Source organism: Trachemys scripta, chromosome 3 (genome assembly GCF_013100865.1).
Source record: "Trachemys scripta elegans isolate TJP31775 chromosome 3, CAS_Tse_1.0, whole genome shotgun sequence".
NCBI classification, from domain to species: domain Eukaryota; kingdom Metazoa; phylum Chordata; order Testudines; family Emydidae; genus Trachemys; species Trachemys scripta.
The window spans coordinates 73,274,751-73,299,849 of record NC_048300.1 but is presented as its reverse complement, the minus strand read 5'-3'; the positions used below and the strand labels follow the sequence as shown (position 1 = coordinate 73,299,849).

The 25,099-nt window shown below is 40.1% G+C and overlaps 1 protein-coding gene across 3 annotated transcripts in view; it reads left to right on the top strand.

Annotated features, from left to right (window-relative positions):
* Nucleotides 1-938: 938 nt before the first annotated feature.
* The window catches only part of ACTN2 (actinin alpha 2), a 90,081-nt gene continuing 65,920 nt past the window's right edge, over nucleotides 939-25,099 (top strand). For all 3 annotated transcript variants that reach the window (XM_034765050.1, XM_034765051.1, XM_034765052.1), the window contains exon 1: nucleotides 939-1,362. In XM_034765050.1, coding sequence (XP_034620941.1) covers nucleotides 1,237-1,362 — 126 coding nt within the window. In that variant the 5' untranslated portion in view covers nucleotides 939-1,236. The remainder of the gene's footprint in view (nucleotides 1,363-25,099) is intronic.

Below are 25,099 nucleotides of genomic sequence, written 5' to 3'. Positions count from 1 at the left end.
AGTTCCCAAGAGAAATGTTCTCTCCCAGGAAAATTAAAATGATATGACATGGAAACCATGGGATGTGCCTGTCTGTATTGTGTTTTCATTGTTCACAATGCACCATACAGAGAACAAAAAGTTTCCCCAGGGAATTTTCCAAAAGACTTTTTTTCCAAATTATTGCCTTAGCAGTCATTAATTTATAATTGTCTCATTCTAACCAGGGGGCCAGATCCTGCAAAGTGCTGAACATCCTCTGCCTCCCATCGATTTCTGTGGGAGTTGAGAGTGCTCAGCGCTTTGTTAGATCTGGCTTTTATTCTCTCTAGTTTATATTCCAGTCCTGATCTATTTAGTAATTTTGTTTTCTCTTGATAAATGCTTTTCTTTAGTGACTCATGAGAATCTTTTCAAAAAGGGAGAGGAGGTGAAGTGAGAAATGAATCAAGGGCCTTGAAGCTTTGGACCAACGGTAAGTAATGTGGTGTTTATGTGTGTGTGTAATATATCTTGATTCTGTTTTTTAATTTATAAATTGTAACCAGCTCTCCAAACTACAGATGCATGAACCGAATATAAAAAGATGAAACTTCAACAGTTTCTGAGTGCAATTAAAAGAAAAAAGACAATAATGCAAACCACAGAAAATGTTCAGAGCCACTGAACAGAGACTGTATACAGAGGTGAATTTCCTTGATTAGACTTCGCTCCTGTAGATAAATCATTGCTCTTCTCTGCACAGTAAATACTTACATGTATTTGTGTAACGGTTTAATAACACTTACTAGCAAATGCAAAATTGCATAGTCTTCTGTATACCAACAGATCATTCTGCTTCTGCTGATCAGGCTGAAGGTCTGCCTTGCAACTTACAAAGAGAGACTGAGAAAGGTGGGGGATAGTCCAGGCTGCGGAGCCACGTGACACAGTGGGGATAATAAGCAGCAGCAGTGAGCTGGAGCCGGGGCTTCTCTGGAGACTCAGCCACAGGAACCTGCAGCAGCAGAGAGGGAGGGAGGGGAGTGAAGGTCATCACAGTTCAGCTCATACCTGTATCCTGACAGCTTCAACCTGTCCTGCCAGCAAGACTCATCAATATTAACACCCTCTCACCTTGAAAAAAGAAAAAAAGAAAGAAGGAAGCAGGGAAAAACACCACTGCCTGAACTCAAAGAAAAAAAGTGAAAAATAATAATAAAAATCAAGTAATAAAAGCCACAGCAAGTGTAGAGTTGAATCTGGTCCTTGAGCAATATGAACCAGATAGAAACAAGTATGCAGTACAGCTACGAGTATGAAGATGATGAGTATATGATCCAAGAGGAAGAATGGGATAGGGACATGCTCCTGGACCCAGCATGGGAGAAACAGCAAAGGAAGGTCAGGAAAGAAAATAAACTGTGTGTCTGTCAATGTGTATCTGTGGAATAATAATCACCACCTTATTATAACACTTTATCTTGCAGTTGTAAATGCATGTGCACTAGTGAATTCAACCGCTATAATTTTTGCAAAGGAATCTATGATCAGTTTTACTCTTTATATAAACATTTTTAGCTATGTTGTTATATATAGCTTATGAAATAGTCCTTCACTTTCACTTTTAGAATTCTTTTATGTAAATGGAGGCTGTATATGAAATTAAATGAACATCATGAAAGTTTTTTGATACGCTTTGCTGACAAAATATTGGTTCAATATTTTTCATGCTCACACTGGCTGTTGGCAGAGATTTTAACCATTCTTAAAATCACTTTCTGGGCCATATTTTCAAAAAGTGGCCTCTGAATTTGTGTGTGCACCTGATTGCCTGTAAAAATAAGGTAATTGAAAGTGTAAATGAGAAGCGCTACGCCTGCAGATACCCAAAATGCGAATGCAACCATATATTTCCAGGAACAAACTGAAAGACCACTCTTGAAATTGTGGTCCTCTGAGTTGACTCGTATTTGAACTTACTGTCAAATCCAGTGGAACAGTGTGGTTAAGAAAATATAGTCTTGAGAAATGTTCAGGCTGTGGTTTAAAAAATCTCTTTATTTACTGAGTTAGGGACTGAAAGGTACCCAGCTGTCATCCTACCAACTTACAGAAACAACTCTGTAAACACGCTGAGCATCCCACTGTGGAGGAAATGCTTCTTACCTTCTGAATTTTGAAAAACAGTTGTACCAGCATAGAGGCTGCTGATGCTCTGTTGCTGAGTACAGGTGGCATTTATAATCTTATCAGCAACTTGGTTAACAGTTTTGATACTCCACTCGATAATTACTAATACGGCTTCATTAAAACATGAAAAAGTAGAAATCACCTAAGCTGTTGCATAAGCAGCACATGAGAAAGGGATGATCACGTGAAATATTTCTGTTATTTCCTAAACTAACAGATAATGTTGAAATTCATAGCTGTAAGATCTGGAGTTATGAGGTCATCTGCTAATTGCAGAAATAAAATATGTGGTATCCATCAGGCAATTGGGCCAAATTCTGTCCTTTGCTATGTGTGAAGAGCTCCCGTTGAAAATTTCAGTGGAAGTTGCATATGTGTATCTGAAGGCAGAATTCAGCCTATTGAACACCTACCTTCTATATATAACCTCCCTGTCAGGGTAAGAGCAATTAGTTGCTTTTAGCAGGAAACTAAGGATGAAATCCTAACCATAGGTTGATGGGTCTTTTTTCCCCATTAAATTCAATAGGGCAAGGATTTCACCCTAAATTTCTACTTCTAGCAAAATTGCAAACCTTTCTCCTCCCTTTATTTTGTTGTTTTTGTTTGTTTAGTTTTCAGGACCTGGCATGGTACCATCTGTTCAGACACTACTGTGTGTAGGTAATGTGCACTCTGTGGGCATATCTTGAATACTTGAATCTGTTATTTCAGTTGTATCCTCTGAACCAGTAATAAAACTACACCAGTCATCATTGAGATTTATTTTAGCTGGACATTCGTTTTACCTGGTGAGCAAGTGATTTTGATGTACTGCACCTATGTGGCAATTAAAGCATGGAAGTATTAGAAAATTGAGATTGTTCATTTTGTAAAGTATGTTGTTTATAGTTCCTCTGAGGACCTAACACAGTTTCTTATGCAGCAAAATACCACATTGCATAACAACTTCAGTTTTGCACAACAGTTTTGTATTTCCAAATAGCATCAACCGGTTTTACTTTCCTTGAAAATATTGAATTCATAAGACTGCAGCATCCAGGATAAAACCAATCTTGTGCCACATTTGAGTCTATGTTCTTGGCAGAGTGGGCAGATGCACAGAATGCTGTAGTAAGAAGACAAAGTACTGAGGGTTTTTTAATAGTGTGGCAGTTGAATAACTCTTGGACTCTCCAGAGGAGTTTTCCTAGAGTGAAAACCAGATATGCAGAGAATCTGGGTTTATTTTTGTTAGCAGTTAATCTGTTGCACATTTTTAACATTTGTTTGGAGGGTGGAGGGAGTAGGACAGGGAAAAGCTCATGTGAGTCACCAACAGTGGACTCTACATTTCTATCCCTTGTTCTAAACCAGTTTGATTTTTCACTCCAGTTAGACAATGCTTCAGTGGAAAGTTAGCAGTTCAGAGCACATCAATAGATTAGCTATATTGTGGCTTTGTTACTTTGTCTGCCACGTGCATTTAAAAGAAATGCCAAAGTGATACATATAGTTAAAAATAACTAAGAGAGGGCATTCTTATTCCTTGGCTTGGAAAGGAGTCTGATAGTATATTTTCCCCTGGATTAATAATATCTCAGTAGATGGCCTGATGGATCTGAAGTGATCTAAGGGTGTCAAAATCGTTTTTTCAGGGTGCTAAAATAAGTTACGGAAAGTCCATTTCCATATTTACCAGGAGAAGACTGTAAATGCATGGGCACGAAGCTTTGTTCAAATATAATAATGAATAGTGATCTCAGTGCAACACTGGCAGTTGGCAGCATATATGTTCTATGAGACAATCTTGGAAGAGGACAAAAATAAATGCCATTGTTTCTATTGTGGGCTGCCCTCTCCAGACTTGCCATTTCACTGATATGCATGGTATGAGATCTGTCAACAGATGCTGGTAACACACGATGACGTCCATAGGATTACAATGGATATGACGCTAATTATAACCACAGCTCATAGGGTATTATGATCCGCAGTAATCCGGGCTCTTGCTGTGGAATTCTTTGTTGCAGAAGTCTCAGTTAAATATGATGTACATTGTACAAAAGGAAGCTGGGGAGTAGCTTTGCTGTATCTGTTGTGAACTTGAACTGCAAATTGAAAGTTTCAGTTGGCGCAAAGTTGAACCAGTGTTAAAGAACACCACTAACGTGCAGCAGTTGGCAGTATACAATATTAGATGCTAATGGTGTAAAACATAATTTGGGATTGTAGGGTTTGAATTTCAAACAGAGGTTTGAAAGAAGGATTAAATGATGAGACTATTAATATGTCTTCATTATGGCCTGTGTAGAGATGCTTCCAATACATGTTGATCAGAAAAGTTCAATTTTTGTGTCTTGTTTTCATCTTCAGGAGAAAGTGAACAGGATCAATTAGTACTTCGGAAGTTTACTGCTTAATAAAAACACAGTGCATTGTCATTGTCAATATGCACTTTGCTTGTTTCATTGTTTAAAAAATATTCTACAAGTGATGTGGATGTAGACACTTGTTCATTTGAACCTAAAAGGAAGCCATCAAGCACAGTTCATATTGGGCCACTTACTAGTCATGGGAGATAATACCTTTCAGTCACTGCCAAGCTGGGCTGTATGTGAACTGAAGGCCATACTTGCTGACTATGGAACATTTAAAAGCCTGAGATTTCCCTACTGATTTCTGCTGTTTCAAAACAAAAACCTGACATCTAATACATTTCAATAAAATATTTCAGTAATAATTCAGTCGGGAAAAGACTATATCAATTTACGTTAGGCAAATTGGGGCAATGGTAAACTCAAGAACTGAAGTCCTGTATTCTTTGCAGCCTGCCCCTTTGGTTTTAATGAATGTCATCTTTATAACTGGCATCTGATCCTGTGACACCGACGACTGTGGCATCACCAAATGTCTTGAGATTCTGGAGTCAGTCTCAAAGGCTTTTGGAGAATTCTCAGGCTGAGGCTTGGGTGAAAAGACATTACATGTATGTTGAAGACATTGAGGTGAAAGGCATTACATCCCTTGAGCCCTGGTTTCCCCACAAAGGGCATTATGTTGATATTTCATGTTCATTAATTGGATTAAAATTATAGGTGGCTTTTTAAAATAAATTCTATTGCCTTTTATTATTTATGTCATATATAGAAACAAGTGCTCTAGAATTTTTAGACATAGGTAGGAAGACAAAGGTCAATCTTTTGGTTCTGTGTTTGTACAGTGCCTAGCACAGTGGAGTTCTGGTCCTTGCCTAGGGCTCATAGGCACTACCACAATGTAAATAATAATTATTAATAAGATTCCTGCCTCAAGAAACCTACAGTCCTAACACTGATGGGGTTGTGTCTGAGTGCTGAGGGCTCCAGGGGTAGTAATTTACAGGGGCAGTATTTTGTTACTCTAGTAAATTTGTTTTCATTTGTACAAAGCTATAGCACTATTGCTTCATTTATTCCTTTTTTTAGCTAATTTGCTTGTTTGTTTCCTACTAGCTGTCTCTAACGCCAACTACTTAACACTGTGCTTGCAGCCGTCTATTTTTCGTTTGTTTCATTCCAGTTAAAATATTTCACATAAAGTGAGGTTTTCAAAGCACTCATTTACTCCCCTTGAAATCAATGGTAAAAATGGATGCGTGGCTGTCATTGACGCAGCTGTGCAGTGCAATCCATTTGGGCAGATCCTTACATCTGTGCAGAGTCTCACTGGAGTCAATGTGTTTCTGCATGGATGCAGCAGTTCGCTCCCACAAATGAGAGTGAAGAATTGGTGCTCTTATGAATAACACCTTCAAATGTTATGGAAAATTCAATGCTTATCTTTTATCTTAACAAAGCAAGAGTCTGCTGCTGAGAATAGTATTTGCAATTCTAAATTAGGGTGGGTTGCCACTCAGGGAGGTATATTAAACTGGCTTTTTAAAATTCTGAGGGCACACATTTTTGTCCTGAGGTGCCCCTGTAACTCCTATTTAATATTAATGGGAATTATACATGTGAACTGAGAGCAAACTGTAACTCCAAGTATGCAAACCTCTATTGAATAATTAGGTTCATCCATATTATTTCAACCTTTAACATATATGGAATTTAAATACTTAATTTCATATAGTTAAACACTGCTTGAATTACAATTGCTTTCTGGGCCCCAGAGACATTGTTTATTTAAAGGAATATATTGATATGTATTAAATACTATGAGTTAAGATATTCAACATTAGCAAGTGAGGAGATCCAAAAGGTAATCCTGTAACCCTGGTTGCTGTATCCCTGCTTTTAAAATATGTGGTTGGAATTGTTTTACATTGGGAAAAGTTTCTTTTTCTTCCCCGCATTCTCACTATAAAGACAGTGTGTCAGAAGGATTTTGCTCAAACTTAAAAACAAATTATCTTTGACCAGAGACCAAGAATAGATAATTTCTTCTCAAAGGATGAATGTATTGGAAAAGTTATGAGAGTAGAAAAATGGAATGACCTGTAATGGACACTGCTTTGGTCACACTTATGATCTTTCATATTGTGTATTAATAGGAGAAATGCTGGTCTTTTCTGCATTTATTAACCAGATATAAAGATGTATTTGGTTAAAACCCCAAACCTGGCAGAAAGTATATATTGACTTCAGATATATTTAAGTAAGAAAACAAACTGTTTTATTGAATATTCTTATCTTGTGTTTACAGAATTATAATAGTTCATAGGGTAATAAGCTGTTATTGATACTTCATGTATTGGAATTTTTATTATATTAACCTGTTCAATATGATATTAAAATACAATGTGTTATAACCCCAAGACTGTTTTTACTTTATTTTCTGTGTCCAGGACATCAGAATGGTGCATTCTAGAGACTATCTCAGGGTGATAAGTGTGTGACTCCGGGGGGGCTCGTGTGTAGTCATCTCTCCATCAGTGCCTCCTACTGGGAGTGCAGGGCTGAGAGTGGATGTCTGTTTTGACAGTGACAGATAAACAAGAAGACCTGAAATATAGAGAAGAGGGAGAAGTTGTGTGTTGGGGGCGGGGTCGGGGAGGGGCATCTAGAAATCTTTGTGCTCCTGATCTAGTGGCTACCTAGGAAGATAGATGCATGGAAATTCATGATTCTTTTGAGTAGAAACATTGCCACCTTCTAAGTAGAGGACAGTAAGATTTATCTGATACCTAAGTTTTATTTTTAGATGGCTTTTGTCATATAATGATTTATTGCTATGGTGTTTTAAAACCTTGACATAAAACATTCCTGTTTGTTATTAAAAGAAATCTTAAGCCTTTGGGATAAAGAAAAGAGCTGAAGATTGTGGACAGGTGCAATTCACTCTTCAGGATATCTGTAATGCCAGGGAATATGCAGACTAGGGCAGTGTGTATGCCAGAATTCTGTATGTCTCATACCATCTTTTGCAGTACTTCAGGCATGATTATCTATTGTAGTCCTATAAATTAATAGAAAGTGTACTGGAACGAGATTTCTGGCCTTAGTTATACTATTATAGACAAAGCCAGCACAAAGAGCCTTAATCTTCTTTACACTGGTGGTATAAAGGGTTCTTTTAAGGTGCATGTAAATTTTATCTCTGCTTAATTTAAGACCTTTTTACACTGCTAGAGTAGTGCCAACTGTAAACAAGAATAAATCTCAAAGTATTTATTTAGGCTAAACCCCGTACTCCTCTTGCATGCAAAACTCCTTTTGATTTCACTGGGAAGTATGCATGTGTGAAGACTGCCAGAACAGAACAGTCTCATCAGGAAAAACACATGTTGTTTTGTATCCTACTGAATATCCAATCTTTGGCAATATACAGATTAATTTTTCCTTTATGATGCATTAATTTGGCATGTAAATCCTGTAATTACAGCCTCCATCATACTAGAAAATAAGAAAAGTTTGCATTTTAGATGTATAGGCACAGAAGACTCTTAGGAAAGACTAGTCACCATTATGGACCAAATTATCCATCTAGTTAAACGTGTGCAACTTAATTGAGTTCAGTGGAGTTGCACTGATGAACAGGAATTAAGAGAAATTGACTCTATAAATCTGCAGGCAACATCTGTAAATAGTTACAGTAAATTTCACTCCAGAGTCCATGCTGGCTTCCACCGGTGTAGCCTCAGTAGAAATACCGCTCCTTCTTGGAAAGTCTGACAGGGTGAGGAGAAGTTTAAAGTGATGGCAGCAACCCCATTCCTCATCTCTGGGATGAGAGAGAGAGGTGATCAAGCCTGGGTTGCACACTCTGTGGATAAAATAGGAAAAATAAATTAAATGGGTGCCAGGACTGGCTGGAGATCACTAGGAACATTAGGAAGTGTAGAAACATTACTGTTATACTTAAGGTGCCCCAGGACACCACTGTTGTTATTTAAATGGAGATAGATATCCCATCTCCTAGAACTGGAAGGGACCTTGAAAGGTCATCGAGTCCAGCCCCCTGCCTTCACTAGCAGGACCAAGTACTGATTTTGCCCCAGATCCCTAAGTGGCCCCCTCAAGGATTGAACTCACAACCCTGGGTTTAGCAGGCCAATGCTCAAACCACTGAGCTATCCCTCCCCCCCTTATATTTGGAGTATAATAGCATCCACAGATTGTGATAAGCACTTTCCAATTACAGGTCAACCTTGCATTGAGAGCCAGGTAGGCAGACCTGTGCCTGTGCAGAGCCCCATTGAAATAAATGGCTCTATGCATCTGCATGAAGAGTCAAGGACATATAGTATATGAAGATGATCTCTGCCCCGAAGAATTTCCAGCAACCTGATACATAGTGCAGGGTCTCCTTATGCCCACATGGAATCCCATTGAATTTAATGGGGCTCTATACAGGCACTGTAGGGCCAGGGCCTAAGGAAACAGAATAAGGAAGAGGGATGAAAACATACCATCTTTAAAAATAAATAAATATCAGCATTCCCGCTGCTTCACTACCTAGCCAATGTTAATTGGCAGTTTCTTGTGAGCATCTCAGTAGATGTGGGTCTCTAGGTTAGTGGATTTACAGACTAACTTGGGGAAGGGATTTCATTTGTAAGGAGTGCCATGGAGAGAAGTACAAAGACAGTTGTGGCAGACCATGTCTTATATGACCTGCTGAGTCCTAAAATGCAACTCCCAGCCACCCTCTCGCTGTATCTGCTGCGTGAGGACACAGTTGATAAACTGCAGGGTTTTCATTGCTTGTGAATGAAAGCAGCAAACAATTTATGTTTATCAGGTTTATTTATCAACAGGTTCAAGTGGATATTATGGTTGCGTACATTGAAAAAGAATGATGTGCCTATAATATGAAAATTAGATGCAGCCACTGGGCTCCGGGCAAGCATCCAACATGGATCTTCGCATCGTAAACTTTCAACACCCCGAGGCTAAGTGTTTTTCTCAAATCGGTCAGAGATTTCCTTTTTTTTTTTTTTTAAACAGACATTGAAAGTTTAACATTAAACAGTAGGTAACAAAAGTTCTGACCTCTCCTTTTAAAATACTGTTTCCTATGAAAGCCACACTTTCGATGGCAGATGTCTCCATAGAGAGCCTGAATCAAAGCCCACTGAAGTCAATGGAAAGACTCCAGTTGACTTCAGCTAGGTTTGGATCAGGCACCTGTAGAGTCTTCTCTTTGCTATCATATAATCATGTAGGTTGTTGAGAAGTTATTATATATTAACTATTTTCTAGTATTATGCCTTAAATTGTAGATTCTGACCCACAAACAGAGCGCCCTACTCTTTTGCAGCATCCTGCGGAAAGTAGTAGGGCTCCATGTAGGAGTAAGGGCTGTGTATGTGGATTATTTTGCAGGATTGGGCCCTTAGAGATTGGTTTTAAGTTAAAATAGTAACATGCTGAATTCCTTTTGCTGACGTGACTTGTATGGAATTGTGTCTGAGAGAGGACACTGAAGCAGTGGTAGAATGACCATATTTTGTCAGCGTGTTTTATATTTTATCTAAATATTATCAATAAACTCTGCTCTGAGGGAGAAATACATGAAAATTGTGGCCATATGTACCCAGAATATAAAAGAAAATTAAACAGCACTTTTATGAAACTGTCTCAACCAGAAATATTTCATGGTGGCAGAATTTTAGAGTTCTATTGGGAAATATCCCTTTAAAAAAACCCAAACAAAACAGCATTTTATTTTAAGAAATAAGTGCATTGGTGCAGTACCAATATTTATTCATTTATTTTTTTCCTTTTAATTTATAGTCCTCCTATAATCTGAATGTAGCACTTTTGCTTTCTAATGGTCAAAATCTGTATTACACTATGCAGTTCTACTGAATTCATTACACTGGGACTGAATGACTGGATTTTAAAAATACTCAATGTCCTTTATAACACAGCTGGCTACATTTAAGCATTCTAGACTGAACTTGGTTACAGAGGAATATATTAGATTATTAATTTTTCTGGCATGTATATATGATACACTACAGAGAGAAGAATTTAAATGAAGTAGAATTGCCTAAAATGGTTCCTGATAAGGAACATCACTTTGTGAACATCTCAGTCAAGTTAATATTGATCAAAAATTAATTTTCTGTTTTTTTTTTTAAAGTTAATTGAAATACATTGAAAAATATGGGATGATCAGAAAGATATGTTTTTCATCTTGGTCTGGTTTCTAGGAAATATATGCACCTCAGGGTGGTGTAATAATGCACTGATAATATTTGCATTTGCAAACAGATTTGCACCTATACCACCTTGGGCCAACCAAGGTTGTTATTAATTGCATGGAAGCTCTCTAAAAGAAAACGCATTGATGGATTTTGGTATACATCAAACTGAGACCATTGGGTAGAGCCATTCACAATGTCATCAGGTACTGTGCAATGGTCCCTTTTCAGTTTATAAAATTAGGCATGAATTTAAGAAAATTACCTATACCACATTATTTAACAGGAAAATACAACAGAATGATCACCCTCTGTGACTGTGCTTCTGTTCCTATAGAGTAACTTTTCCCAGTGGTACTGGAAGGAACTCTTTTTGAAACTAACTAAGGTGGCATGATTTTAATAATTCTCAAACTACTGGTGGGAAAGAATGACGGTGCAGGACCAGAGGTTCAGTTACTGTCAGTGATGACTTTCCTCTGCTGCTGGGGATGTTGGAACAGGAGAGAGAGACTGAATAAACCAGGTGGAGGAGAGGGAAGGAGAATGACATGAAAAGAGAGAGAATTGAAACAAAAGGGGATGAGAGGGAGGGAGATTGAGACTAAGGACAGATACCAAACAGCTTGAAGGGAGACTAGAAACCAGAGACCAGCTGTGCCTGCTGATGGGAGGTGGGGGGAGTCACAGAGTGAGGGGCAGCTGGTGTCAGCAGTGTTACTGATCATGCTCAGTCTGTGTGAGCATGCTCAATACAAACCAAGCAGCAAACCTGGAGGGGCATGTGACCCTGCATGCGCCCTCTCCCCATGCGTCACCTTGCTAGAAACACACACAACCTGAGAAGTGTAAGAAAGAAATGTAGGGATATAAGAGACAAGGTGAATAGGGTAATATCTTTTATTGGACCAACTTCTCTGTTGGTGAAAGAGACAAGCTTTTGAGCTACACAGAGCTCTTCTGCAGGTCAGGGAAAGGTACTCAGTGTGTCACAGCCAAATACAAGGTAAAACAGATTGTTTAGTATAAGTACCTAACACATATTGTAAGAGACCGTTCAAGGTGAAATGACCTGTTAACACCTCTCCAGTCATAGGAAAAAAAAGTGAGGTTAGTGAGTTGCAAATTGCTGTAATAAGACATAAAGCTGGCATCTTTATGAAGACCATGATTTTTAGTGTCTAGCAAAGCTATGACTTCAAGCTCCCAGGCTCATCTTTTGAAGGTGTTCTGCAGGTTTCCTTTGAGGATGACGACTGATCGATTAGATACGGATTGATCATTTTGTGAAGTGTTCACCTACAGGTGATATGATGTTTTTGTCTTTTATCATTTTTCTGTGCGAATTTATTCGAGAGCTTGGTGATTGACTTGTTTCACCCACATAGTTGTTATCAGGGCATTTAGTGCACCAGATGAGATACACCATATATCGTGATAAGGCACAAGTATGACCCACAGTTTTTGAAATATGTGTTGCGGGTGATAATGATCATTGTGGCAGTGGAGACATGTTTGCAGATTTTGCATCTGTTGTTATGGCAGAGTCTGGTGTCGCTTTGGGTTGATAGGTCATGGTCTATGGAGAACTTGTTTCTGATGATGAGCTTGGAGGTGTTGAGTAGTTGTTTGAAGGCCAGAAGAAAGGGTTTGGGAAAGATTTCTTTCAGGATGTGGTCCCCATCGAGTATGAGTTGTAATTGTTTAATGATACCCTCTATGGATTCCAATGTGATGGGGTAGGTGCCAACTAGGGGTGTGCAATCAGAGGGGGTCTTTTCTGTATTGAAGCAGGTTCTCTTGGGGTAGTTCAGTGAATGCAATGTACTTCTCTGGTGAAGTGGCGTTATTTGGTGAAGACAGCTTTAAGTGTGCAAAGGTGTGTACCCTGGACATTCTCCTCAGAGCATACTCTGTGGTATCTGAGTGTCTGGCTGTAGATAACAGATATTTTGGAGTGGTTACTGGATCTGTGAAAGTAACTGTGGTGATCTGTGGGTTTCTTGTATATAGTTGTCTGTAGGGTTCCATTGCTGAAGTTGGTGCTGGTGCAGGAGTGTTCTAAAGAGAATTTGATGGATTGATGGTGATTGTTGAAATTGTGATGGAAATTCGAAAAAGTTTAGGTCGTCTGTCCAGAGGATGAAAATATCATCAAGGTATCTCAGGTATATCATTGGTTTTGTGGTGCATTTGTCCAGAAATTCTTTCTCGAGGTGGCCCATGAAGAGGGTGACCTATTGGGAGAACATCCTAGTACCCAGGGCTGTTCCCATGGTATGGACAAAATATTTGTTGTTGAATATAAAATTGTTATGGGTGAGAATGAAATGGATGAGTTTGGTGATGTGTGTTTGGGAAGGATATCTGAGTGTTGTCCATTGTCTTGTAGATATTTGACACCAGTAGTGATGCCATCATTGTGAGCGATGTTGGAGTATAGGGAGGTGGAATGCATAGTGGAAAGGATGGTGTTCTGAGGGATGTTGTTAACAGTAGTGTAGCTAGGGTGGGAGCAGGGCAGCGGCTGCTCCCCCACTGAGCACAAGTGGCGCCTTGTCAATTTCTTGGCGCCTTTTTACTCACCCGGGGGAGCGATCAAAAAAAAAAAAAAAAGGTGCCACCTACTGCGGCGCTTTTATTTTACTCACCCGGCGGCACTCTGGGTCTTTGGCAGCACTTTGGCGGCGGGACCTTCACTCGCTCTGCAGGTCTTTGGTGGCATTTCGGTGGTGGGTCCTTCAGTGCCGCCGAAGACACCCGGAGCGAGTGAAGGTCCCGCCGCCAAAGTGCTGCCAAAGACCCGGAGCGCCGCCGGGTGAGTAAAATAAAAGCGCCGCAGTGGGTGGCACCTTTTTTTTTTGATCGCTCCCCCTGTTCCCTCTACCTGGCTACGCCCCTGGTTGTTAATGTTGCAGACTATCTGGAGGAAGTTGGTTGTGTCTTGGAGGAAGCTGGCTGTTTGTGTGGTGAGTGGTTTGAGAATATAATCAGGGTAGGAGAAGAGACAGACACATGGAAAAGAAGAGTTAGAGAAAAAGAGGCGGATATAGAAGTGGTAGTAGAGAGTAACTAAATAAACCTCTGAAAAAAATGTACACCGCCTTTACAATTAAATCTCCCATTTGAAATGATAGTGGAAGACAGTAATAGAACAGACACAAATGAAAGTAAAGTACTGGGCCCTGCCTTTGCACTTTAGACCTGTAACACCTATGTTATTCCTCTACCAGGCCTATCCTATGGCTGACTACCAGCGGTGGCTTGGATCTAATTCTGTTAAGGACTGCATCTTGACCCAATCCTCATGCACCCAAATGTGTGAGAGAAGAAAATTGAGAGCTAGGATCTCAGCTTGAGATTGGGTGCCTAGAACTCACGTGTTCTTACACAGCTCTGATATTAATTTCCTCTGTGACCTTAGACATAAGAGATAACCTCTTTGCCTGTTTCTCCAGCTGTAAAATGGTGATTGTACTTAACTATCTTACAGGGATCTATTGATGATTAATATTTATAAAATGCTTTGTGTGTTAAAAGTGCTGAATAAATGCTAAGCATTGTTGTTTGTTATACTTTGTCGGTTAAAATGAGTTCCAACTTACTTTAAAATGCTGCTTTTCACTTGGTCCTAACAGTGTCAAATAAATTCCCCTTGAGCTGAAATGTTCTAGGATTGGTCTTAGACAATGCAAAAGTGTTTTTATTTTTTTTATTTTTGTTTTAGAAAGTTGGAGCAAAATCAGTCTAGCCACTTCTAAATTGTTTGAAAAATACCTAGCACTTTCACACATTTTGATCAAATATTTTGCACGCACATAACTGAAAAACAACGGAAGCTAGAAAGACCAAACATTAAATCTAGGTCTTTAAAGATAAAAACCACTGTGCCAACAACTCCACGGCCTTGCCCTATAATGCAAATGCATGCTTCCTTTTCCATCAGATTTTTTTCTTCCAACCTTTTCAGCTACCATGCCACATTACAGAAAGAAAGATCAAAGATGATAAATCTTGAATTAGTGGTGAGAAACATCCTTCAGTGTTTATCATGAAAAGAGAGGGTGGAGTGTGAATAGTTCACCCTCCATTGGCTAACTCAAGCAGTTCTTCCAAAAAACCAAACTTTTTAATACTTCAAATTGTGAAGTTACATAGTAGACAGAACACTGTCACGAAAATTGAACAACAAAATCTACTTGCTTGCCCCACTTTACCATGATAATTGATAATCATGAAAAGAATAATATTTTACGTTAAAAAATTACTTCTCGAGGATGAGTGGGTAAGTAGAATTTTAGAAAATTACAATAGGAGTTAAATACTGACAGTATTTTTCATATCTCTATGATAAATTCCTGTCATTGTTTTTGGAGTCACACTTACCAATACCTCTGATTTGGGGCTGTCTACATAGGCAATTAGAGCTTGTTGGATTATGTTGTTGTTTATTATTTGAATTATTGTAGCAGCTAGAAGCCCTAGACATGGCCCAGGATCCCATTGTGCTTGGTGCTATATAAACACAGAACTAAAAGACAGTACCTGTCCCAACGATTTTACCTGTTTTGGTCCTGTCTGTGTAGATGGAACCGAACCATATTTTAGCCACATTACTGAATTGTGTTACAGTCCTGTCAGTAATGCATTCTAACAAAATAGGGGCAACTGGATGAAATTTGATGGCTTGTGTTGCATAGGAGGTCAGAAGGGATCTAATGGTCCCTTGGGCCTTAAAAATCTATTACTTTGACATGATTAGATGACAACTGTGTTATCCTTGACGCAGTAAATGTCCCTCAGTGGTGTATTGTTTTTTTAAAAGAGTAGTACAATATGCTTAAGTCAAGGTAAGCTCAGAGTACATTAGAGGACAAATGAATGGTTATCCAGAAACCCAGGCCAAATTTCAACCCCATTTTCAGAAATAGGTGCCTAAAAATTAGGCTCTCAGTTCTTATTTAGGGGCCTGGTTCAGGAAAACACTTCTGCGTGTGCTTAAGTCCATCCTTACATAGGACAAGCACATGCCTACAGTTAAGCATGTGTCTAAGTGCTGCCCTGGCTGGGGATGCTTTCCTAAACTGGTACCTAAAATAGGTGCCCTGATTTTTCAAAAGTATTGAACACCCAGACTCAGCAGTTCCCACTGAATTCAATAGGAACTGCAGGCTGTGCAGCACTTCTGAAAATCAGGGCACAGGGTTTCGGAGCCTATCTTTGGGCAAACATTTTTGAAAAGCTTTCTGGTCCTGGAAGGGCTAATCATTTGCACATTTGTATGTGAGACTACAAGGAACTTACCGTTTGTAGAAAACCAGCAATCACCTGCATGGGGTGTGAGCGAAGAAAACATAAATGCTGGTGCAGCTTTGAGGGATTTTTTTAAGATATGGGTCTTTCTTCAGGCTGTTGAAAACCTGTAGAGTCAAATTTCAATCCCAGCTGTAGCTAGATTAACTTCAGTGGAGTTACGTCAGGAATCAGTTTGGCCCTATCTATCTATTCTGTTTAATGTCTTTATCTACACATAGTATATTATGCATCCATGTCACCAGGGTTTCTGAGAGTTACTAGAATTATTAAAAACAAACAAACAAAACATCATACAAATAGTTCCAAGATTGTACTTTCTGCCTTTGCCTTGTGGCCTGTGTTTCCATGACCCAAAGCAGGCCCCATAGTCAAAGTGCATATTTTCTGGGCATAAAACATTTTAACAAAGAACTTCTATGTTTAGTTGACAAAGCATTTGCTCATTACAAATTCAGTGTTCACTCTAAAACAGATGTTCCTGCTCCCTGCATTTGAGCTGTCACTGTTTATTATTTTTTTTCTATTTATTTTGGTTAGGTTCTTAAGCAAAAACAAGTTATTTAATGCCATTTTGTGTGCATATATAATGATATCTATTTATAGTCTGAGTAAGATATTTAAAAGCACCTTAGTGACTTTGGCACATAAGTCCCATTTTCAAAAATGATTAGGCATTTTAGTCCTATTGAAAGTCAGTGGGACTTAGTTGCCTACATACATTGGTGCTTTTGAAAATTTTACCCTCTGTCTAATTTGTCACCGAGCAATTGTGTTACTGAGGTTAAAAATAATCAAGCACGAACAATACATTTTTAAAGCACCTCTTATATTTATGCAGTTGTGTTCTAATAATAATGAAAAAGACAAAACCTTTAATGTATTAAATCTAAAATGAATACTTTTTTATTTCTCAGTCAGCAACTGTGACTCAGCAGAGAAATTAACTTTCAGTAGATTAAGTATATGCTTTGTGTGCTGAGAAATACTGCATTTAATACACACAAGTGGGTTAGGTTACATAGTGAGCTAGTGCACAAGGCTTTCACTTCTGGGAAAGGGACCTCAGTTGAAATCTTGGTTTAGAGAAACTGAATTTGGTGGGCTTCAAATCTGTTATCTAACGGAGTACATATGCATTAATTTACTGTTCAAAAATACTCTGATGTCTGACTGTAAATATTTCTTCTTATGATTACTTGCTGGTAGAAGGATATTGAAACACCAAAAGGTCTTCAGACTGCATTGTCTCTTCTGAGTCTCTTCTCACTTTATCAGTGTGGAAGACATGGTCTTACACTTGTGAACATTTCTAAAGCATATTGATAAACTGAATTATGAAAACTTTTCTATCTACCCTATAACTGGCTGTATCATAATCTGGGGTGGGGGGCAGGGTAGCGGCAGTGTCGCATATAATTAACAGGTAAAGATAGCACTGTGAAGAAAAAGCCTCAGAGAAAGCAGGGGAGACAGTTGGAAATCCAGTCTACTAAATCTTGGATTAGCCTACTTCAATTAATCCTACTATCCAGAGGGCATACCCTCCGTTTCACCCACACTATCATTTGGATGTAATTGTTTCCTTCACATTATCTTAAATAGCTAAGGATCATTTAAAAATATGTCTGTAGGAAAAAAGTCAGCCAGCATCTACATTGGTGGTTCAGGAGGCAATGAGATGCCGGAAGGAGGGTGTTGGGGATCAGATGACGCTGTTGATGGTGGAAGAGCAGTGAGTGGGATCTGAGACTGGAAAAGGGAACCAGGAATAAAATTCAATGATATGAATGTTCATGTGCTGATGATGGAGCATTGGTCATGTTGATTCCTTCTGCTTAACTGACTTGGTGGAGAACTTCATCCAGTGCAATGGGCATGTGCTCCGCCTCAGAGTCCACCTGTGTAACACAGGTGTAGAAGTGCCTCTGTCGAACCACCAGAATAGCTAAGGAGAAGCTTCCTCTGGCACCTTCCTCTTTCATACTGTCTCAGTTCTCTCTTTTCTCAATTCTAGAGGCAGACAGTCATAGCAGAGCTTATGCTGTTCTTCTCTACAAGGGGCTTGCCATAGGAGACTGGCCATGCAACTGGAATAGAACCTACATGTAAGGTGCAGTACACAGAAAACAGAATGACATCTCCTTTGTTAGATCTCTATATTCACACCCTTCGTCATCACTCTGCCAAGCTACCCGTCTTCAGTTGACCCTAGCCCCTTTAATACTGTGTAGTTACTTTTCTTGGAATAGCCTCCAGCTCTTTGATATCCTTCTGTTATGAAGGTGGCCAGTCCTGAATGTAATATTCCAGACATGATTTCACTTGAACTGTATAGAGGACCGATTACTTCCCTCCTTTGTGACTTGATGCCTTGGCATAGCAACTCAAAAATCTCACCAGATTTGTTTGTTCCCATACTACATACTATGTTCTTGTCTATCTTGCTGTTTCAGTTATGCAGGAGTTGAACTCCAAAAGCTTCCCCACATCCTGCTGTTTATTCCAGTGCAGCACAAATCTGTTTGGGGGCATAGAGACATCTCAGATGTCCCCGTGCTCTACAGTGATCCAAAAAGCACCAGTACACTGTGCATGCTAAAATATATCTGATACAAAGCTAGATGACCCTGAGAGAAGGAAATGTTTTCTTCAGCAGCACAAATGCCAAATTCTGTGCTCGAGGGCTTGATCCTGCAAGGTGCTGAGTATTGACTGAGAACTGCTGAGTACCATCAATCCTATTTATATCACTGGGAGTTGAGGGTACAGCACCTTGCAGGTTTGGGCCCCCAGATGCATGCATGGTTTCCATTTACTTAAATGGGATTCACATATAAATGCAGAATTTGGCATTGTACTATATGTAAAACAAAGCACTATAATGTCTTAATTGTTAAATTATTAAATGCTAGAACAATATGGCTTACTGGAAGAGATCAATGTGTTAATGAACTTTTGCTCCAAGGGGAAATACAAAATTAACCTTGTAAAAATAAAAGGCATCAAAGGGCCATATTGTCAAAAACAAAGCATTCAAACGTAGGTATTGTTTTGTTCCATCAGTCCTTTTTTCCTATCTCCCCCCTCCCGCCTGCCCTGCCCAAAACTTTAACCTAATTTAGCAAGTTTAGGTGTGGATTTGGTCTTCTCACAAGTTATGTGTGTCAAGCGGTTGTTTTTCACTCAATAGTACTTTCAGCATGAGAACACTTGTAACTTTAATAAATTATCCAGTTTCATTCACTTTTTGTAACATATTTTATATTTACACAACCAACATGTTTGAGTAACACAAAAGGGTCCTTAATTTATCTATTTTAGATACTTAAGTGGCCTCTATCACTATGGTATCTGAGGATCTCACAATCTTTAATATATTTATCCTCCCAGCACTCCAGTGATGTAAGGAAGTAGTCTATGGATGGGCACTGAAGCATAGAGAGACTAAGGGTCTGTCTACACAGCAAAGAAAAACCCGCATCTGGCCCATGCCAGCTGACTCAGGCTGTGGGGCTGTTTCATTGCTGTGTAGATTTCCAGGCTCGGGCTGGAGTCAGAGTTCTGGGACCCTCCCATCCAGGCTCCAGCCTGACCCCAGAAGTCTACACAGCAATGAAACAGCCCCGCAGCTTGAGTCCCATGAGCCCGCACCAGCTGCAGGTTTTTCTTTGCTGTGTAGATGTATCCTCAGGAACTTGCCTGGCCCTACAGGAAGTCTGTGGTGTAGTAGGGACTCAAAACCATGTCTCCCAAGTCTAAAGTTAACACCTTAGCCACTGGATCATGCTTCTTTTCTGATCAGTATAGCAATTTAATATGGGGGCTAATGTATGTGGGAAATTTGTTAGTATTGTAGATACTGTGTATTGGCATAAGAGATAATATTTATTTAACTGTTATGGTGCTAATGTTATACCCTAAGCAGTTAACACAGATTAAAAGTACAGTCTTCAATACTAAAAAAAAATTAAGATCTTAATATTGTTATGGTGGGAGTCACTGGGGGACGTTGTTACACAAAGTATTACCAGTTTGTTTTCTTAGCATGCAAGCAGTGTTTGGTCTTTGAAGATATACATATTGTTGTAAGTTTTGTGATGCATAGTCTTTTTGGGGGAGCTGTTGCCAACAGCTGGAGAGTTTGCTTTCTGCTTTACCTTGTCTAGCTAGAATCAATTCTTTGTGCAGAGTTGCTTCCTGAGGCAGGGCATTGGTGTTGGACTGGGGTTTCTGAAAGCAGGAATTACCTGTATGCCATTTATGACCAACTCTGTTCAAAGATGGGTGTGTATAGTGTATATAAACAAGCTATACTATGAAAATACCCAGACTCCACATCACTGATGTCTTCTCCAACAGGAAACCAACCTGCAAGACCCTGAAATCTACTACTAATCAGCAGGGTAGTGACCATATTAAGGAATTGAACTCCCTATTTCAATATTAACAAGAGCCTGGAAATTAATTTGTGTACTGGGGATTGGATAGCTCAGGAAACTGTAGATGTGGAGCCTTTCAGTTTTAGGTCACAGTTTTGAATCCAGAGGCCATGTGGATAGTTACAAAGTTGTTAAGACTTGGAAGCTGTTTAGTAGCCGGTGTGAAATGAATTGGCATGCTCAGTTTCACTCTCAGTGGACAGCTGTCCACATTGCATAAATCATCACACTTGGCAGCCTCACTGGAGAGGCCAAAGATTGATCCTAGGTTGTGGGCTTTCTGAACTGTGCCTTGCATAATGGGGCTCAGCTTATAATATCAATACCAACACAGGTGTAATGGACAGAAAAGCTAAATCACTACTTCACTCATAGAAATAATCTGAAGGGGACATTTGGGGGGCAGTTAAGGACCATTTGCACAACCATTCTCCATGCTGTGGATAGAAAGATTACTTCTGTCTCCAGAGCTGTCACTCTGGCACATTTCACAAGGAAAAGCATTCACTAAAAATTTCAAGGGGGTAGTGGGAAGATAACTAGCACGCAGGGCCATCCTTACCCATACGCAAAGTATGCAGCTGTGTAGGGCACCAGAAAATTTAGGGCACCAAATTTCCTGGTGCTCTACACAGCTGCATGCTGCTCCAGCCCCTGCTCCGCCTCTTCCCCATGGCCTCCGGCCCAGCCCCCCCACTCCACTCCACCCCTTCCCCAAAGCCCCTGCCCGTGCTCCACCCCAGCCCTACCTCTTCCCGCCCCTGCTCCAACCCAGCCATGTCCCCCACTCCACCCCTTCCCCTGAGGACTGCAGCAGGGGTCTGGCATGCCCTGCACTCACCAGATGGCGGTAAGTGCAGCGACCCAGCCCGCTCCGCGCCACCAGTGAGTGCTGGGGAGCAGTTCCTCCCTACCCCCCAAGTCCCAAGGCTAGGATCCAGGGGAGCAGAGTGGAGCAGGCTGGGGCTGGATCACTCCACTTCCAGCCGCCGCGTCTGTGCAGGGTTGGGCCCGCCCTGCAATCACCGGCCCCAACCCACTCCGCCAGATTGTGCTGGAGGGCGGTTCCCCCCTACCCCCCAAACCTGCTCCTGCCCCCCTGCGGAGGCCTGGGGCCACCTTCCACCCTCCGTAGGGGGCTGTGTAGGGCACCAAAATGGCTAGGGATGGCCCTGCTAGCATGCAACTAGACTTACAATAGTAGTAAATGGGCTTAGGCTGAACAGCTAGCTTTTGATTTTTCAATTCAAGATTCCATTTAGATAATGGAGACCAGCTTTTTAAATGTTTGTAATTATTATGAGTTGTCTTCCATCCGTTTGTGATAGGTATTGAATTTGATTTAATTTAGAATATGTTTATTACAACATATGTATAGCTTTGTGAACTTTCTAACCTCCTCCACTGCCTTTTATTTATTAGGCTTTTTTACGGTGCTCATTGCTCTTGTGTCTGATCACCTCACAAATACTGATGACTTTATCCTCACAATATTCCTTTGAGATAGGGAAGTTTTATTATCCCCATTTTACAGGTGACCAACTGAGGTACAGAAAGATGAACATTTATATTTTCCAAAGCACTCAGCATTGGCCTCGCCCTGCTCTCATTGGTGTCAAATGGGTTATGGCCTGGACTAGGAGTCATGGGAGGAATTTGCAAAAATGCTCAGCAGAGTGAGGCCAATGTTGAACATTTTTGAAATCTCCACCCTCAGTAATTTGCTAAAGTTAGTGGCAAAACCGGGAACAGAACCTGGATCTCATAATTTTTAATTCAGGGCCATAACCCAGGCCTTGGAAAATTTAATGACTACTAGCCAGGGTGGAAGATATCTACTCCCTGCAGTGTTCATTTCAATTTAAAGGAAGAAATATTAGGACTGTATTTAAATTTCTATTTAATACATTTTAAAATACATAATTTCCTTTATTACTCTTGCTTTTGGTTTATATTGTTCCCTTTCCAGGTTTGCCTCCTTTTTACTCCATGCCTTTCCTATAATAGTTCATGGTGTATCATTTTCCTACATTGTATTCTCTCTTTTCCCCTGTATTTTCTTTCTGTTTAATGTTCTTTCCCCTCCCCCCATTCCACCCTAAGCATCCCCCAATATCTACTTCTCTTTTGTAACTTAAATCAGGGGATAATACAAAAATGGGGAAGAGGGAACTGTCCTGGGGCAGCCCACAGATAAGAAGCCAAGATCCAGTACCAGTTGGTGCATGGAGGGCGTTGACCCTGGATGCTGCTGAGGGGCTCCATTTTTTGTAGTCTCTGGCTAGCAGATGTTTGGTAAATTTGAAGGCCCTCCTGCCCCACAACTCCTCTGGTACCTGGAAAGAAAAAGGAGCATTCTCTCTCTGTTCTCTACTCCCACCCTAGAACCTGCATGGATGGTGATGAAGCTGGGAGTTTCTGCTAATCCACCTCTTTCCCAGCCTCAGTTTTTGTTTTTAGTTCTACCAAGTAAATAGGTCCCGTGCCTCCCTCTGCTGGTGCTCATTGCTTTCCTAGGCAGCAGCAACATGAGACTGCCCTGCTTCTTGAGAGTTTCATTGCCCCCCGTAGAGTTCTGATTTAAAATAAGACTGATACTAATCTTCGTAGTTTAATTAATTGGGCAAAGCTAATAGCAGAGGCAATGGAGCTATGTGTCTGCAATTTCACAAAGTCAGCACTGCATCTGTTTACTCTCGCTTGTGTTTAGACAGTTATCTTCACAACTTCAACCCTTGCATTACCCATATGACCGTCCTTTCTCTTCACTAGTAACTTTACTTCAGCATGCTTTGCCAGATTTGCACAGTCATAATGCACTGGAAATTAATCAGAATAAAAAATACATTAGAAACAGAGCCTACTTTTGCCGACAGTTTACTTAGTTTTTTTCAATTCCTTCAATTGAATGGGCCAAATTTATCTCTGGGATAACAAAATTGACTGTAATGACACTGAAGATGAAAATCCACTTGCACTTTTTTTAATGACTGAGATGCATGCCTTCTTTGAATGAAGGTTTCTATTGGAATCGTCTCAGGGTTTTTTTGGTGAGTATTCTGTTACTGTAAAGGGTCTATTTGCACATCTAGCTTTCATTCTTGAATGCTGTTAAAAATAGAGGTGGTCCTGAACCAAATCCTTGGATCCTGAACTTTTTTCAGCTCTAGATAAGAATCCAAACTTTGCAGCCTTTGTTTCTCTTCTATTTAATAATTAAAGCACTTTAAAATTGGAAATCAGGCAGGTTTTTTTGATATTGCATAAAAGTTGAGAACTCTCCTGGTTGTGATGGATTGCCTAGATGCCTGCTGCAATCAAACTTGTCTTGTAACAAGGCCTGTGTCATCAGTGGTAATGAAACTTTCCGCAGGAGAGAGGGCACTTGGAACATTATACCTGCTGTTAATTGAAGTTGTAGGTCCCTATGGTGTAATCAGAGAGTCAGATTAACTTGTGAAGGACGCAATGCCCTAGGAAGGTGGGCAGCCAATGTACCATCTCTGAGCACCAGGTATGGTTGGTGGAGCCAGGATTTCTAGATGACCATGTCTAAACTGCCGCTGTCCATCCTGAGGTGACAAGCTTATGCGTAAGAATACCATTACCAGTCCTGTGCTGCTGCAGCTTTATTTACTAGCTCTGAGACCATATGAATTTATTATTTTTGTTTGCTAGAACAGGGCTGTTGGTGTGAGAGAGCGAGAGCTAATGAACTATAATGGAGCTGGCACATTGTTTTGGCTCTCACAGCAAAAGCCCCTGTAGAAATTGGTCAAAGGAATGAAATTCTGTATACTGGCCATCTTTTTCAAGCTAGATTGACTGTATATTGAACTGTATTCTGTGGCCTTATCTGCAAATTCACACAGATTTAGGCTGGTGATTTTTACAATAGTAGGACCTATGAAATGCAACTAAGCAGTTCCAGCCAATAGAGGGTAATACCGAACACAAACACTAGACTGCACGTTACAGTAGGAATTTAGGCGGCTGTGTCATTTCTGGGTTTGTTCCCTTGTGTCTCTAGCTGCAGCATCCTTTGTCTCAGGCTGCAGCACCAATCGTCTTGTCTTGCTACAGGTAATCAGGCTGACAATATGGCTTCCTTGTTTTTCATTATTTTATACTTCAATTTATAGTATCTATATTAATTAAAATATTTAATAGTACTCTAGCTGGATGGTATCGTCCTTGGCATCGCCATGGAGTTTATATTAGGAGTTAATGCTGACAGTTGCAGTATTAACTCTTGCTCCATGTCTTCTTCCAAATCTGAGGCCTGATCCAAAACCCAATTAAGTCAATGGAAAAACACCTATTGCTTTCAACTGGCTTTGGATCAGGGCTTGGAGTAGGGATAGTTTGGAGGTCTAGGAGGGGAGCCAATATCAGTGCGGCTTCCAGAGTTCAGAACGAATCATGCAGGCTCTTTGCAGGATGCTCCTAAGTTACTGGATTTCCCTGTGGATCTACTGGAATAGCCACACTTGTATTGATAGTCTTATCCCTTCTACAGTCTCATAGACTTTAAGGTCAGAAGGGACCATCATGATCACCTAGTGACTAGATTGTAGTCTGA